Consider the following 16,902-nt stretch of genomic DNA (forward strand, 5'->3'; position numbering starts at 1 on the left):
CGGAGCCTGGATTTCGTGGTCCCGATTTGGAACTGTGTAACCAGCAGGTGCCTTTACTGCCTTTGTTTCATTCTTTGCCCTTGCAGAGCAGCTCAGGCCGGAAGCAGAGCCGAGAAAGTCCATGTTTGCCTGCAAGGTTTTGTTTCCTCTGCACAAACATGTCTCCCGAGGAGGCATGCACTGGCATGATGAGTCAGTGGGGAAGACGTGTATTCATAGCTAGAAAAAAAGAAATGTGTTTTCCCAGCCAAAGAAACAATTCAAATTATTTTAAAGGGGAAAAACGATATTTTTATTAGACATTTGCTTACACTGTTAATGTATAATATATGTGATAACTACTTAGAATAACCGTTTTATCAACTGAGATGTCTGAGACACACATGCCAGAGAACAGGTTTCTGTGGATGTGAGGAGAATCGTTTTGCTGTGGATTGGCAGTTAAGAGCCGGCATTTGAGCTCTAGCTGAGCTGGATTGAAACTCCTACTCATCCTCCAGCCCACCTTAGGTGGTCTTCTTCATCTACACACTGGGGTTCATAACACCATAGTGTAATGTAACATTGACTTGGGCTTACAGTTTGGGAGGGTTCAGTACGCAGGTGATTGATTTGGGGTCTTTGACAAGGATGAGTGTCAGTCATGGTGGGACTAAGGGAGAAGCAAAGCTGTGACTAGGAAACCAAAGAGAGGACGGGAGGAGCTGAGGGTGCCCCGTGCCCCGAGTAACCTAAGGACTGGGTGGTTTGTCTGCTCCCAATAGCACCATGCTGGGAGGCTGTGCTGGCTGGTTTTATGTCAACTTGACACAAGCTATAGTCATTGGAGAAGAAACCTCAGATAAGACAGGCTTCCATAAGGCGGGGCTGTGGGTAAACCTGCATTGTATCGACAAAGTATCATTGATACACATTTTCTTATTTGATGCTTGATTTGAGAAGGCACGGTCAGTCCACTGTGATGGTGCTACCTTGGGCTGGTGGTCCTGAGTTCTATAAGAAAGCAGGCTGAGCAAGCCACAGGGAGCAAGCCAGTAAGCAGCACCCCTCCATAGCCTCTGCGTCAGCCCTGCCTGCAGGTCCCTGCCCTGCTTGAGTTCCCAGTTCACTATTTTCAATGCTGAAGTGTGATATGGAAGTTGAGCCAAATAAACCCTTTCTTCCCCAGTTTGCTTTTGGTCATGGTGTTTCATCACAGCAACAGTAACCCTAACAGAGACAGTTTCAATTCAAGCTATAGCAGCCATCTAGTGCTTGTTAGTCTGTCTCCTTGACCATGGGGAAGGCTGAATGTGGGGCTGGGAACTTTGCCGAACATGTGGGTCAGCCCACAGCATGGTGCCCCAACAGAAGCAAGGGCAATGGATCTTGATGCTGCAGCACACACACACAAACCTTCAATTTTTCTATCTTTATCATTTAATTAATGGGTACAACATATTAGAAGCAATACAAAAAACTGATAAGAAAATCTAATTAGCACCTCCAAGTTTCTTACAGCAATTGGCTTAGAACTTTGATTTGCTTTCCGTTGCTATGGTGAAACACTGGCCAAAGCCAATTTGGAGAGGAAAGGGCTGATTAAATCTTATAATTCCTAGATCATTGTCTACCACTGAGGGAAACTGAGGCAGGAACTGAGTGATGGAACTGAAGCAGAGACTGTGGAGGAGTGCTGTTTACTGGCCTGGCCCCATGGCTTGCTCATCCTGCTTTTTTACACACTCTGGGGACTACCTGATACCAATAACCACAGTGTACTGAGCCCTCCCAGATCAATTATCAATCAACAAAGCACAGCACAGACTTACCTACCATCAGACAGACCAATCGGATGGAGGTGTTTCCTTAATTGAGGTTCATCTCCCCCAGATGGCTCTAGCTTGTGCCAAGTAACAAAAACTAACTAGGAAAGCAGATACCCTGACCCCTGGCCAATAGCTCTCATCAGCACCCTCAATGGCCTTTGTCAAGCACATTGTCTCTAAGCACTTGTGAGTTTTGAGGTGTTGTAGCACTGGTACCTTCCTAAGCACCATCCAGGAGAAACTCTCTCAATGAACAGGGAGCTTTCTTTGGAGTTAATTTTCCAGAGATTAACCAAAGCACTAGGTAAGAACCAAATATCCATGGGTAGAACTGGAGCAGTGTGCCAGAAACGGATCAAATTCTTTCTGCCTGCAGGTGATGCGCATAGAATTTTGTTTCTAATGTAGGCATTCCAATGGGGGTACTCTCCTCAAAAGAGTACAGGCCTAAGAGCTGGTGACAGACGCCCACACCCCTGATTCTCTGAGTTGAGACAATGGCTCATGCAACTCTCATGGTAGTCCGAGGAGAGAGAAGGCTTGTAAATGATTCTTTACGGCTTCAAGCAGCAGAGCCAAAGAGAAGCCCGAGACATGGACCACGACTGTATTTGTGTTTGTAATGCCTGTCACTTTGCACCAACTACAGGACTCAAATCTAAAGTATGCTTTTCGTCAAAATAGTAATGCTAAAAAAAAAAAAAAAATCCAGTATGGTGGAAGCAGAGGTAAGTCGATCTTCTAAGAGCTGGAGGCAAGCTTGACCTACACAGTGAGACCCTATTTCAAAACAAAACTAAATAAAACCGAAAAGTCAGTCCTGACAGAAGTCTTGTTCCAATAGCAATAAGGTGCATCCTTTTGTTACATCTTGCTCAGATGTATTTAGAAAAGAAATCTGTGAGTGTGCTATCTAGGGCTATAGAGAACCATGTTGTGTTCTGCCTTAGAAATTATTCATTTGAGGTAGGCTTATATTTGCATAATACTTATTTTGAAAAATAAAGACTTTTTTTTTTTTTTTTTTTGGCTCAAAAATAGCCAAAGTTTATTGAGACTTTATTTGGTTCCTATTCCTGATCTTTAGGCATCAGCTCCTCAAAGTGATTGATGTGATAAACTGAGGCCCAAAGAAGTTCACAGCTGAGTGGCAGAGCTGGGTTCAGTCACAAGCCACGTTCTTACCGTTGCTATGCTCTTGAGAAATGTGCTAGGGCAGGCAGGAATGTAGGGTGGGAGGAGGCAATGCCCAAGAGACGCTGTTGTGCTCTGGCTGGATGTGAAAGCTGCATTTGAGGAAAAAGCAGACGAGAGATAGCAGACACCTCATGTCAGACACTTGATAAAAGCACTAGAAAATTGTGTGGGTTACTTTTGGCAAGTTATTGATTCACAACAAACATTGTATTGGGAAACTGTAAAGACCGTAAGTCTATAGACTAGAAAGACAAGAGAAAAAATTAGGATATTTATATTCTCCAGGCCATCAAATAAGTGATCAGTAAATGTTTATTGAATGACAACAGCTTCAGAACAAGGTTGTGTCCCTTTGAATTGCAGGGGATGAGGAAGGTATGACTTGAATCTTCAACTTGGTCCGTAGGAAGGACTTAGACCAAGTCTAGGTGAGGGTGGATTCAAAACATGTTTAATCTCTTTTTAATAGGAAAGAAAGCTCACAAGTAGGAAAGAATAAGCCCTTTGTCAGAGAATAAAACCAATGGAAACACATTCATTTTAGAGCATAATCTACTGGTCCAGCCATCTAACCATATAACAACAGTGTTTATTACTCATCAGACACTGGGTCATAGCTGGAGATCCTGACAGGTTGAGTTGGAGACAGATGTGAGGGAATCTGGAATGCCAACTCTGAAAGACTAACTCTTTAAATTGGTGATTATAAGCTGTTGATGGTCTCCAAGCTATGGAAAGAGAATTTGAAATTCTAGTAAAGAGTGGCAGACCAACAAAACTAAACAGGATAGATTGCAGAGAAGGCAGGGTCGGATGGGGTGGGGATTCAGACTTCTACAAGAGCTAAATGCTGATATCCCTGGAGGAGGATGGGCTCCGGACAGACAAGATGACTGTAGCTATGAGGAGGAGGGCTAGAGCTGCCTGAGATTTGGAGATCTTGCAGGGACGCAACCCAAGCCAGAGTGAGACTGGGAAGAGCAGACACTGGCAATCCCAGCTCTTGAAGAGCCGGTATGAGTAAGAGGCTGCTGCCAGTGAAACAGGAGGGTTTGGGCAGAAGATCTTCATAGGCTGGGTACATCTCCTTTCCCAAACTTGGTATTTCTCCTTAGATCTGCCCTATCCTGGTAGATACTAGTGACAACAACTGAACAGAGATTTCTTTGTAGATGAGGTCCACATTCATGTTTCCCTGTAGCATGAAGCATGTTCTTTGCCCATGAATGTAACTTATATTTGAAAGATGGTAACCAAGCTGGGTTTTGAGCAATACAGAGCAATACAAAAAAATGGTTAACACTTCATATATAGATACATACATATGTGTGTGTATGTGTGTGTGTATGATCAGATTATTATGCAAAACTCATTTTATGTTTATCTACTTTCTGTAACTCCTTGATGCTAGAATATTCAGAAACATCTCAAGGAAAATTTCCATACTGCATTTTCCAAAAGGAAATGGGGTATAAACTACCCCTGCTACTGTCTCGTTAGATGGACTATATTACGGTGGCCTCTCAATCAAGGACAGGGTAAGAGAGTGTGGGTTATGGAAACACACTCTTCCTGCCCAGTGCACCTTTTCAACCTTTCATCTAAACCTCCTTTGCCCTCAGGTCTTTTGTCACACGGCTTCTCACAAGGAATAGCTTTGTTTTTTTTTTTAATTTCTTCTGCTGCGCTTACTGCCATTTTGCAGTGGGATGTTGTAAACAGGAAAGAGGCAAAACTGTGTTAAAAAAAACAAAAACAAAAACAAAAAAACCTGTAGAGTGTCAGACAGTTCAACGCTTTGCTTACATTGATTCCATTCATCGAAGCTTGAACGGCAAATGAGTACATGTTACTTGACATCGGAATGACTTTTTCCCGTGTCTTTTCTGCTGAGCGATGACAGATAATTTCTTTAGCAATCACTGTGTTCTTTTCATATGCCTGGAATCCTAGTGTTGGAAGGAACATCAAAAGTTCATCATGTTTCATCTCTCACTTGCCAGCAGAATTGTGCTTAAACTGTCCAACATGGACCATTGGTTGTCTGTTGTGTTCTTTGAGCCTAAAGCTTGGAGAATGGCCATCCATAGGATGATGGAATCACATTGTCTGCAACCTACTTACAACATGTTGTGGTCTTGCTGGTTCTCCACACACTTAGCAAAAACATACACACACGGTTGGATGTGGCTGGACAGTGACCTGACGTTCTGTAATGAAAATGGTAGGATATGTAAAAAGGAGGGTTACTTCCTTTAGAAAACAACATTTTTGATCTATAAGAAATTTTGTGTATGCATATATGAGTATATTTTGGGCATATCTGTATGGATGGATACATATACACATGTTTGCTGAGACCAGACTATCCTTGGGTACCATTTCTCCTCCAGGCACCCTCTACCTTGCTTTCAAGCTTCTCAGTTAGGGCTCTACATACCTCTGCTTACCCAACATTGGGATTATAGGTATTCAACTGTACTTGGCCTTAAAAAATGTCTTCTGGGGATTAAACTTGAGTCCTTGGGTTGCACCAAGCCTTCTATAGGCTGAACTATATCTCCTCAACCAGAGATTTAAGGGGAAAAAAAAATCACATTATTTGGCCCAGAACTTGCTGTAGTTTCATCATAACAGTTTCAGTAAATAATGTAGTACTTAAATATTGCTAGCAAATTACGGCTGCCTGGGGAGAGTAGGTAGTAGGCCTTCCCTGTGCATTCTTTGAGTTCTATGTTTTAGTTTGTCTGTGTTATTTTAAGACTGCATCCTACTGTGCAGCCCAGGCTAGTCTCAAACTCACATTCTCCTTACCTTAGCCTCCCAAGTGCTGGCATTGGAGTTGTATGCCAAAAATGCCTAGCACCTGGTCTTTTAAAAGATTCTGAGATCTTTGACCTGTGGTTTCCAACACATGTCCCAAGGGGGATTTGGGAACACTGTATATGTGCTGCCAAGGAAAAAACAGTTCTGGATTCAGGTGTAAGAATCTTAGTTTTCTGTTTGGGCTTGGGTACACTTTAACACATTAAGAATATTTGAACCCGTACACACTGGATAACTCAATGTGACATTTGGACATAGGACCTCCAATTACATAAGCTCTACTCACTACCCAGTTTTTAAGGACATACTGTACTTTGGGGACTAGTGTTCCATTTTGCCTGAGGGAGAGCCCAAGCCTAACTCAGTTTTGTATATCTGTGCCATAAGCTACCTTACATCTACCACCCATTCACTGAAAGCATAGACATATTAAAGGGGTATGCCTTGCAAATGGTTTAATGAATGACATCGACACCCGTAGAGAAAGATAAAATATCCAGATAAGTGAGGTCAACACTGGAATATGAGAGAGAGAGAGAGAGAGAGAGAGAGAGAGAGAGAGAGAGAGAAGGAATGTGGAGGAAATACTCTATCATCCTAAGTTGGAAATTCAGTCATCCTAATACTGTGCTTGTGATGCAACCCTTGGTCCCCACTCCTTTAAATGACCTATCCTCTCAAGCTTTCAATGGCAACAAAAGCACTTACAGCACCATCTAATCTATACTTAATGTCCATCACCAAACCACTGGAGAAATTTCCTCTAAAAAAGTGAAGCCAAGGCATTATTTGGAAATGAGACATCTTGAGAGACCCTCAGTCACCCACATGCCATTGCACCTAGGTTGCAAAGAATGCTATATTTTCTCTACTCACAGCTCCGAGTCCCACAGCTTATGTGATGTGACACACTAATGCTACCAAAGACCGACAAAGACACAAAACCCCAGTGACACTCATAGCTGAACATAACAATCACCACAGGGCATCAGCGTCACACTCTCCACATGCATTTTTCTTTGGTGCCCAAGCACCAGGAGGAAAATGCTATTCAAAAGGCTGCTTTGTAAGCTCTACCCTGTTGTGTTTTGCTGTCAACTGGATACACCTAGAAAGAGGAAGCCTCATCTGAAGAATTAGCTCCATCAGCTTGGCCTGTGGCCATGACTGTGGAGAGTGCCATCCTTAGGTGGGCCTGGGCTCTATAAGAAAGGTAGCTGTTTGAGCCTGGGAGCAAACATGTAAGCAGTGTTCCTCCAGAGTCCCTACTTCAGTTCCTGCCTCCTGCCTCCTGCCTCCTGCCTCCCACCTTGCCTTCCCTTCGTGAAGGGATATAACTGCAAGCCAAATAAAGCCTTTCTTCCTTCAAGTTGCTTTTGATGGGTGTTTTACAGTTACAGAGACATGAACTAGAGCCATCGTATGATTCACCCACGTAGTGAAAGAAAATTGAGAGTAGACAGGATGGAGCGGCCTTCTAGCATTTAGCATAGCCTGTGCTATGAACACTGTAGAAGCATCTCCAAGCCTGACAGTGAGTCATCCTGACTACAAGTCACTGCAAAGTGACATTTACCTCAAAGTTCTCATTTGGGAGTAGACTGCGTCAAGTCCCTTTTATTTGTTTTTGAGATTAGAATGTCACTGCGGTATTCAGACTAGCCTCGAAGTCAAACTGGTGGCCTTCCATACTCAGCCTTCCCCGGGCTTAGATGACAGACACATGAAACCACATCTACTTTAAATTTTTTCTTTCACCTGACAATGAGAAGTTTGTGGTGGGCTTAGGGGAGGTGGGGAGGGAGAAGGTCATGATGGACCCAGGCTATAATCTCAACACTAGGGAGGTCGAGGCAGGAGGATAGACAGTTCAAGGCGAGCTTGAGATATGTTGGTGAAACTCTGGGCCAATCAAACAAACAAGGGCTGAAGACATAACACAGTGGTTGAATGTCAGTCTAATATGTACAAAACCTGGGGTTTGATTCCCAGTATTGAAGAATAGCTGGGGGGGGGGGGGGCGGGGTGCTGACAGTTTCAGTGTTTGGCACAGCATGAAGAAAAGGACACAGAGTTTCTTTACTGTTTGTATTCAAACCTCACCAAAGCTGCTTTTCAAATTCTCCCTATTCTAAGGATTTCAGGTTTATTTCACCTAGAGATGGAATGGGCCTACAACTTATCATTACTGTTTTTCTCAATGAGTGTCATGAGCACAGAACACTGTCTATTACCAGCAAAAGCATGTCTGCTGTTAAAAGCATGCACTGGCTCTCGTAGCTGTTGGATCTTATATTCAGAAGCTGGGAGGTGGAGGTTGGGGGGGGGGGGCTCCAAGCTCTGAGTAGCTGAATCCACAGTGTTATGGAAACAAAGAGCTCTTACCTCATAGCCTGTTGATGCATCCAGTCATAAATGTGACAGTTACCGGGCTAGTCGCCTTTTCCGCTTTCCTGCAGACCTGAGACTAACTCGTTCCTTACTGATAACAGATGCCGGAGCCGAGCCTTTGAAATCCCACTGTTGATTCCATTAGAGGAAAATGGCTTTATGCAGAGGTCTATGGGGTGGGGGGAGGTGGTTTTGTGATCCTGGTGTGTGGACCCCTGGCTGAGTACCATGCTTTTCTCTTGTAGGTGATGTGCCTTCAGGACTTTTTTGGTGACGATGACATTTTTATTGCATGTGGACCAGAGAAGTTCCGTTACCAGGATGATTTCTTGCTAGATGAAAGTGGTAAGAAAAAAAAAAGTTCAAAACCAGAGGAAATTTGAGGCAGCTTTTCAAAATGAACTGCACCAGGCCAAGATTATGTCAACTCCAAAGCCACCAAATCAGTTTCAGATCCTCTACTGCCTTGTCTTTCCTATATCTTGAATTTCTTTGATTTTTTAAATATAGAAAACAGATGAAATGATAATTGAAAAGGTTAATCCATTTGGAAGAATATATCCTAGTGGCTAATTTATAGCCATTTAATAACTAAACTGATGCTTTACAGAGAGCCACAGTGTGGAATTCTATGTTTTTCATTATATATTTTTCTAAAAAGTTTATAGTGGATGGATTTGTAATCATAAAATCACTGAGTATCCTTCTAGACTCTGCTTTCATGTGGCTTCCTTTAATTCCTGGGAAAGCGGTTTGGTGCCTTTCTCCCTAAAGTACATTGGAATTTATGTGTCATTAACATCTGTGAAGTGTCAAGATGGTAGCTTCCTTCCATTAATGAACTAACTGTGACCCTTGGCAATTGATAAAGAGGGGGAGAGTTGATAAAGAGGGAGGTGGTACTGATAAATGGGGAAATTAATGTAAAAGGCTATAATTTTCAGAATGATTTTTGGGGGTACTGAGAGTCATCTTAGAATCTTACAGTATACAGGTAAGATAATCGCTAAGGACATTCTGCCTTGATAATTTTACTTCTAACTTAATTAGGGACTATTAAATAGCTACTGACACTTCAAACTCCATCTAATTGGAGAACTTTTTGAAGTAATAAGTGACTTTGTTGTTGCTACACTGACAAAATCAACAGACAGCCCCGAATCACTTAAGATAATGGCAGGTATTGCCCTGTCCTGGCCTCTTCCAAAAGCTTCAGTTATGTGCTCACATTGGATCAATTCTATGTGGTGTACTGATGGACCACATATGGGCTTTTTTTCAGTGACAGATCACAGACGCAGTGACGTCCCATGACAATACAGTGCTCAAGCACAGCATAGCCAGCTGTTCTGCTTCATTAACTAAACTATATGATCCTTCCACCATACTAGCTCACCTAACCATGCACGTCACAAAGCACACCCTCATCATTAAGCAGCACAACAATATCAGTGATATGCACTTAGACACTTACTAACTCATGACGTAGGGAGCGTAGGCAAAGAGAGCTGCCCTCTGTCATGAAAACACCAAGTGCTCAATGCAGATACATAAAGATGACATGGATGTGCCATATGACAAGATTTATTTTGGCATGAGGTCTTAACTGGAGAAGTACTTTGGCATCTCTTTCCCTCCAAATAAGTTTACTCCAACTATATTTCATTTTTATAACTGATACTCATGTCCTCTTGGGGCAAGGATTTACGTATGTGTATCACTCACAACACCTGCTCAGAGAAGACAGCATCCCATCCTGTTCAAGGATAAAGTGGCTTTGCCATTATGCAGAACAAGCAAATGTTTCCAGTCAGAATGCAGAGCTGACAGCACGGGTTTTGAAAAAAATAAATGGTCTTGACTTTCAATTTAAAAAAAATGGCTGCTTTTGATAGAACGGCCTGAGGAGCCAGATGTGTTCTGAAATTGGTGCCCACTTGCTGCTTTGAAACAGAGAGCAGCCTGCCAGGCTTGAACCGAAGTACCGCTTGCTTTCAAATCAGCAGAGGTGGGTGCCAGTATGCTAGACCTCTGTTCCCTTTATCCAGCCATTGGGTTGACTTCAGTCCACTTCTCTCACCTCACCCGTCTTGGGAAGCCACACATCTGGCTGGTCCACTGCTGCTGATGTAGTAACAACATTGGCTCAGCCCAGGAGTTTCAGCCACCCACCTCCTCAGGCAGGTAGACTTTCTGCAAAGTACACCGGAAAACAGGCATAAGACATCTTACCAGGTCCCCACTTTATCAAGAGACATACGGAAGTGTAGCTCAGTGGCAGGGCTTTTCCTTGCTTTGTTCCCAGCCATGTTAAAAAAAAAGACAAGTTGGAGGCTGGAGAGATCACTCAGTGGTTAAAAGAACTGGCTGCTTTTTTTTTCAGAGGACCTGGGCTTCTCTCCCAGCAACCACAACATGGCTCACAGTCATCTGCAACTTCGGTTGTGGAGGACTCACTACCTTCTCTGTCCTCCAGGAGCACCAGGGACATACATGGTCCATAGACATACATGTAGACAGAGCACTCATGTGCATAGAAATAGAAAAACAAGGAAAAGTATGTTAGAAGAAAATACATGTGTGCATACGCACACACATTCACACAGACGTGAATACAGACATGCACATGTGTGCACACATACACACATGCACACATATTCACATACGCTAGCCATTTTTTGACACCTGACAGGGCTCTACAAACCATTCTGTTGAGTTCCTCATCTCTCTTCTTCTAATAAATACAATATACGCTACCCAGTTCTCTGTGTGGAATGCAGTTACTGTATAACTTATCTTCCCCCATTCTAGAAGAAACACGTGGGCACAGGATGGGGGAAGGAGAGCCGACTAAAGAAAAAGAAGTCTAAATTGAGGTTTTTACTTCCTTAGATGAACTTACCCAGAGTCTAAATTCACACGTTGACAACTGCAATTTTCCTGGTGGTTGTACAGTGTGTTCTGAACTAATGTGTTAGAATTTGAATCTTTTTATAAATTCTCTGAGTGTGATCTAACTCAGTTCACTTGCACTTACTAAGCAGTATCTGAGCACTGATGCTGTGTGTGGTCAGTTTTACAGTAAACTTCCTTAAAGATGTGTGGTGATGGGTATAGACATCTTCAGAATTAATACTTTTCTTGGTGCAGAACCACAGTTGGTTTAATGGTATCAGGAAGTGGCCTTGTGCAGCAAGGCAGTGCTTTTTATTTTATCTTTAGAAATTACCCTGGTGTGCTTGGAATTAGGAACGACACCACCCCCCCCCCAAGCACCACTAGCAAGCCCCCAAAGATGTCTGCTCAAGGCCTCGTCAATGAAGATACATGCCATAACAGATATGTATTTCCCAGGGCCACATGGGAGCAGGAGCAATATCAGAAAGGAACATCCCGAAATACTCGTTCTTTCCATCTTCACACGCTACGTGCGCACTTTCCTTGTTCTAATTCAGAACGTAACCATTTTAGCAGAGTGCCATCCATCAAGAGAGTCTCAGCGCCTTCCAAATGGTAGCCACAGTGCTATATATAGAGGCCAGCAGAGCCCTGCAGATCCATCCTTGTGGCACCTGCTCTCTGATTTAGAATAGGGAACCATAGTGAGGGAAGGTGCCGAGTTAGAGACAGGAAGCTCAGTGCGGTGTTGCTTAGACACTGATGACAGTCCAGTGAGTCGACATTCAGAAGTGGCAGTTTGTTTGAGTAGTGTCTGTCTGGCCCACATCAACTCCTTGGTGATGAGCCTGGCCTACAGGTCATCTCTTTATCTACTCACTCACCTGCGAAGTGGGTTTCTCCAGCTACTCGTCACGTGGTCTCATCATGGGTGGCTTACCACTGTCCAGCCAACTGTCTGCTTGAGAACCACAATTTCTCTTATTTTTTTTCCTGAGATCTTCAATCTCATGCCAAGAAATCATTATTTGAGTCTTATGTACTTCTTTCCCCCTCCGTACTTTTGTTAGTCCCCTAAGGCTGCCCTACAAACCACCACAGACTAGCTGGTTGGAGTAACAGAAGTTATAAGAAATGATCTTGAGTGTTGTCATTACAAAATTGGGAAATGCTTTTGTTTATTTTTAAATAATTTCATATATATACACAATGTATTTTAGCTATGTTTGCAAACTCCCCCGCCTTTCCAGGTCTTTCCACTCACGTCTCCCTCCCAACTTCATTGACCTATAAAAAGTGTTTGCGGTGGTGTGTGTGCTAATTACCCTGACTTGATCACTCCAGATTGCATGCTGAGGCACCACATTACATTATACCCCAGAAATACGTTCAATATTATGTACCAACTATAAACGTGAGGAGGAAAACCCAGATGCCTATTGTATTGCTGCTACCGAGACAAAAAGTCCACAGTGATGTCATGGGTCGAGAATTGTCTGCTGGGAAGTACAAGGCAGAATCACGTTCTGAGTCTTGTCATTAGTGGTTATTGTTGGCAGTCCTTCATCCCTCTCCTTGTGGGAGCATCCCTTTATGCTGTATCCTCCTTCCCTGTCTGCCACTGTGTTTATCATACTTCCCTCTTCCAACAAGGCTGTTAGGTAAACGTTCATCCTCATCCAGTGTGATGACCTTCCCTTACCTTGAGGATATCTTCAAAGATCTTCTCTCCAAATGACTTCACATTCATAGGTATCAGAAGATGAGATCCAAACATGGCTTTCTGGGGGAAAATATTTCAACCCACAACAGAAAGTGGTGAGAGCCATCCAGATGTTAATCTAACCAAATGTATTTTCTCTAATTTTAAAAATATCTTATAGCTATTGTAAGGGAACTGAGTGTGTATGTGTGCACCGTGTTTATGCAGTACCCACAAAGGCCAGAAGAGGGCATTAGATTCCCTAGAACTGGAGTTACAGATGCTTGCGAGCTACCTCGTGGGTGCTGAGAACTGAACCCAGCTCTTGTGCATTAGCAGCAAGTGGTCTTAACCACTGAGACATATCTCCAGCCTTCTGAGTGCCTTTCATTCCACTTCCCCTGGCATTGTGCAGTGATACCAATGTGTATAACAGCAGAGCTATGAGCAGAGCTGTCACTGTCCCTCATACGATGGGCTGGAAAAATGCTATCAGGGAATTTCAGCATCATATTGGATAGGTACCCTTTGAAACTTTTTGTCAAAGCTAAGAATGAGTGTTCTGACAGGCAAGGGCCTTGTGTGTCCCCTGGACCGACTTGCCTGCCTAAAAAGATATTGATGTATAGGTGATGTCCAGTGATCTCTATTCAAATTGCCTCTTAGTTTTCTGCAAGTAGGGGCTGTTCTTGTCTGCTGGTCATCACACCACAGGGCTCTCCCTTGGGCTCTATGTGGCTTATCAGAGTTAGAAATGGTGAGTGGTTGAAGTCCTCTGGGAGGGAAGTAAGGAGTCCAGAATATCAGAAAGTAAAATTGAATCAGATGAACAAGAGTCTGTGCTCTATGGAATCATGGAAGGAAAAGCCAGGCAAAGCCAGCTCCCAAGCTGCCGACTGTGCTTGTCAGCCAGGAACAAGTCAGTATTCTCAGCTGTATGTGAAAATTGCTTTTCATTGACTGAGGGCTTAATGTCTAATGAGAGATTTGGTCCATTTCCTGTGTGCACTGTGTGTCTACATTTCAAGTCTTCTTACTGAAGCAAAAGACATGAATCAAAAATTAAATATATACCTGTATACACAAAAACAGTCATAGAACTAAATAGAACAAAGATATACTTAATTAAGTTTTGGTGACTGTGCAGTATTCTACTTAGAAAAAAACATGTGTGTAGATGCTTGGTTTCCCTGCATGTCTGTGCATTACATGCATGCAGTGCCTGTGAAGACCAGAAGAGAGAATTGAGTCCCCTGGAACTGGAGCTACACGGGGTTGTGAGCAGCCTGTGGGTGCTAAGAACTGAACCTGGTCCTCTGTAAGAGCCGCCTCTTACATTTGTCTTGAGACACGATCTCATGATGTAGGCTAGACTGGCCATGAACTCACTGTGAAGCTCAGGATGGTCTTCAATTTGACCTTTTCATGCCTGAGCCTCCAGAGTGCTGGGATTAGAGGTATCTGTCACCAGGTCAGGCTATAAAAGCTGAAGATTTTTCTAAGATCATTGAAGTGTGTGTGTGTAGGTGTGTGCATATGTGTAGGTGTGTGTGGTGTGTGTTTGTGCATGTGTGTAGGTATGTGTAGGTGTGTGTGTTTGTGCATGTGTGTAGTGTGTGTAGGTGTGTGTAGTGTGTGTGTTTGTGCATGTGTGTATATGGTGTGTGTATGTGTGTGTGTGTGTGTGTGTGTGTGTGTGTGTGTGTGTGTGTGCATTCACATGCATAGTCTCACATCAGCAGATCATCAGTCCAGCTTTCCCCTAGACTTAACTATCAGGAATGAAGTGTCTTCCTGGGTATGAGAATCTTTCTAGGCAGGACATTTCCACAGCTTCTCATTAAGACTCCCATGGTGTTGGGTACCCAGGGCCTGTAGGTACATGTTTCTGTAATTACTCCATCTTGACCGTTTTTCTGAGTTCATGACTGAATGAGATGATGGAATTGCACCGTTCATCATAGTGACCGCCATCACTTTCCTAATAGTGCTAAAGCCGACACTCTCAGAAATAGAGTTGGCCTAACCTTGGAAGGCATAAGTCTCCCCCAAGCTCTGGATCCTTCTGTCTGTGTGGTGTCTTTTGCCTTGCATCCTGTTTCCTATGCTGTATCTGCCCCCCCCCCCCCGGGATGAAATGAACCTCAAATTAAATGCTGTCAAAGCAACTCCGAACACCCTTCCCCCACTGAAATAAGCCCCTAGATGATTGTAGTCAGACTCAGACACAGATTTGTTTGTGGGAATTCATTAAATTCAGATGCTAGGGGCAGTGACGCATGCCTGTAATCCCAGTACTCAGGAGGCAGAAGCAGACGAATCTCTGTGAGTTCAAGGCCAGCCTGGTCTACAAAGTGAGTGCAGGACAGCCAGGGCTACACAGAGAAACCCTGTCTCAAAAAAAAAAAAAAAAAAAAAAAAAAAAAACCAACAACAACAACAACAACAAAAAAACACAGAACAAACAAACAAACAAACAAATAAAAAACCAATTAGACTTTGAAAACTAATAGCCTTCAAGGTTCCCGACTTTGGGAGTAGTATGTGTGTGTCTGTGTGTGTGTGTGTGTGTGTGTGTGTGTGTGTGTGTGTGTGTGTGTGTGAGAGAGAGAGAGAGAGAGAGAGAGAGAGAGAGAGAGAGAGAGAGAGAGAGAGAGAGAATATACATCCATGTTAGTTTGAGTTCAAAAGATCTCCAGTGATCCCACTGCTCCATTCTGGATCTGGTGATAATTGGAAGTCACATATTCATTGAAAATACTGAGAAAAAATGAAGTTTAGATAAAGGCCAGGCTTCCCTGTAAAGTAGCTTGAAGCTCCTGCTATCAAAATTCTCCATTTAAACAATTCATTTATTCAATGAACTATTCAATTTATAGACATATTATCCAGTAGGAAGTGTGCAGGAACAAACAGCTGTACGTAGTAAGCCATCTGATATGGCATCTCATACTAACCTTGAACGTTGCTCACACTTAAAGCTAGCAGAGGCTATTCAGCATTGAACTTTGACCCAGAATAATAAGCATTTCTTCTGCTTCTCATGGGTTTTATGCCCTTGGGAAAGTATAATGTTAAAGTGACTAATGGCTCCCGACAGGCCAACGGTTCTTCATAGCTTTAATTGGGTCATGAGGCTGGTTTGAAATGAGTCTTGTGGGCAGATTTCTCCCAGATGTACAATTTTACTGTTTCAGGAGTTATTTCTAGGAATGAATAGGCTAACAAAAATTGTCTTCTTACAGGAGCATGCCAAATCTGGCGTGCTCATTCTTTATTTTCCATTGTGTTGGTTTGTAGAATTCAGCCTGGTATTTGAAGTGGAAAGTCGGGTCATCTGAGTTCTGAATAGAGGACTTGAATGCTGGTGGGCTCTTGTTCCCATTTGCCTCTTGGCAATTAAAATTTTATTTTATTTTTAATTAGTTTGTTTTGATTTTAGGTTGTTTTTTTGTTTTTGTTTTTTGTTTTTTTGTTTTTTTTTTTTTTGGTGTGTGCGTGTGTGTGCGTGTGTGTGCGTGTGTGAGTGTATGTTTTGGGTTTTGGTGTTTTTTCCTTGTTTTTCTTGTTTTGTTTTTGAGGCATAGAAAGAGGGAGAGGAATGAACATGAAGCTGGGTGGTAGAGACGTGGGGGAGGGTCTGGGAAGAGTGGGGAGTGGAAGGAATATAAGCAAAACATAATGTATAAAAATGCTCAAATAAAAATCTAAAAGAAAACCTCAAGAAAGTGCTAAAAATGTTCTTGACCACAGGTAAGTTTCTTGTGGGTAGAAATATAAGGCTTCTTGGGTCACAGTGATGTTGCCTGCTACACTGTGGAACTGTGTAGGGGTGGGTGTTTTGTTTTGGAGACTGAATCTAAGTCAAGCACAGGCTAGTCCATTTACTGCCACAAGAACAGTTTCTACGTCCGAAGTTGGGGCACTAGACAACACATGTCATCACATCTTTACACTTGTCTCTTTGGTCCCAATGGTCCCCGATGGCCGTCGTCTGACTGTAGGTAGTCACTGATGATGCATTGTAAAGACAGAAAAGCTGGCAGAGTACACTACCACATGAATCCTTGAAGGATGAGT

General features: G+C 43.0%; 1 protein-coding gene across 6 annotated transcripts in view; it reads left to right on the forward strand.

Moving 5' to 3' along the window:
• The window catches only part of Dclk1 (doublecortin like kinase 1), a 274,218-nt gene that overhangs the window by 120,996 nt on the left and 136,320 nt on the right, over window positions 1-16,902 (forward strand). For all 6 annotated transcript variants that reach the window (XM_051157160.1, XM_051157153.1, XM_051157154.1 and 3 more), the window contains exon 4: window positions 8,468-8,567. In XM_051157160.1, coding sequence (XP_051013117.1) covers window positions 8,468-8,567 — 100 coding nt within the window. The remainder of the gene's footprint in view (window positions 1-8,467; window positions 8,568-16,902) is intronic.

Source organism: Acomys russatus, chromosome 15 (genome assembly GCF_903995435.1).
Source record: "Acomys russatus chromosome 15, mAcoRus1.1, whole genome shotgun sequence".
Taxonomy (NCBI): domain Eukaryota; kingdom Metazoa; phylum Chordata; class Mammalia; order Rodentia; family Muridae; genus Acomys; species Acomys russatus.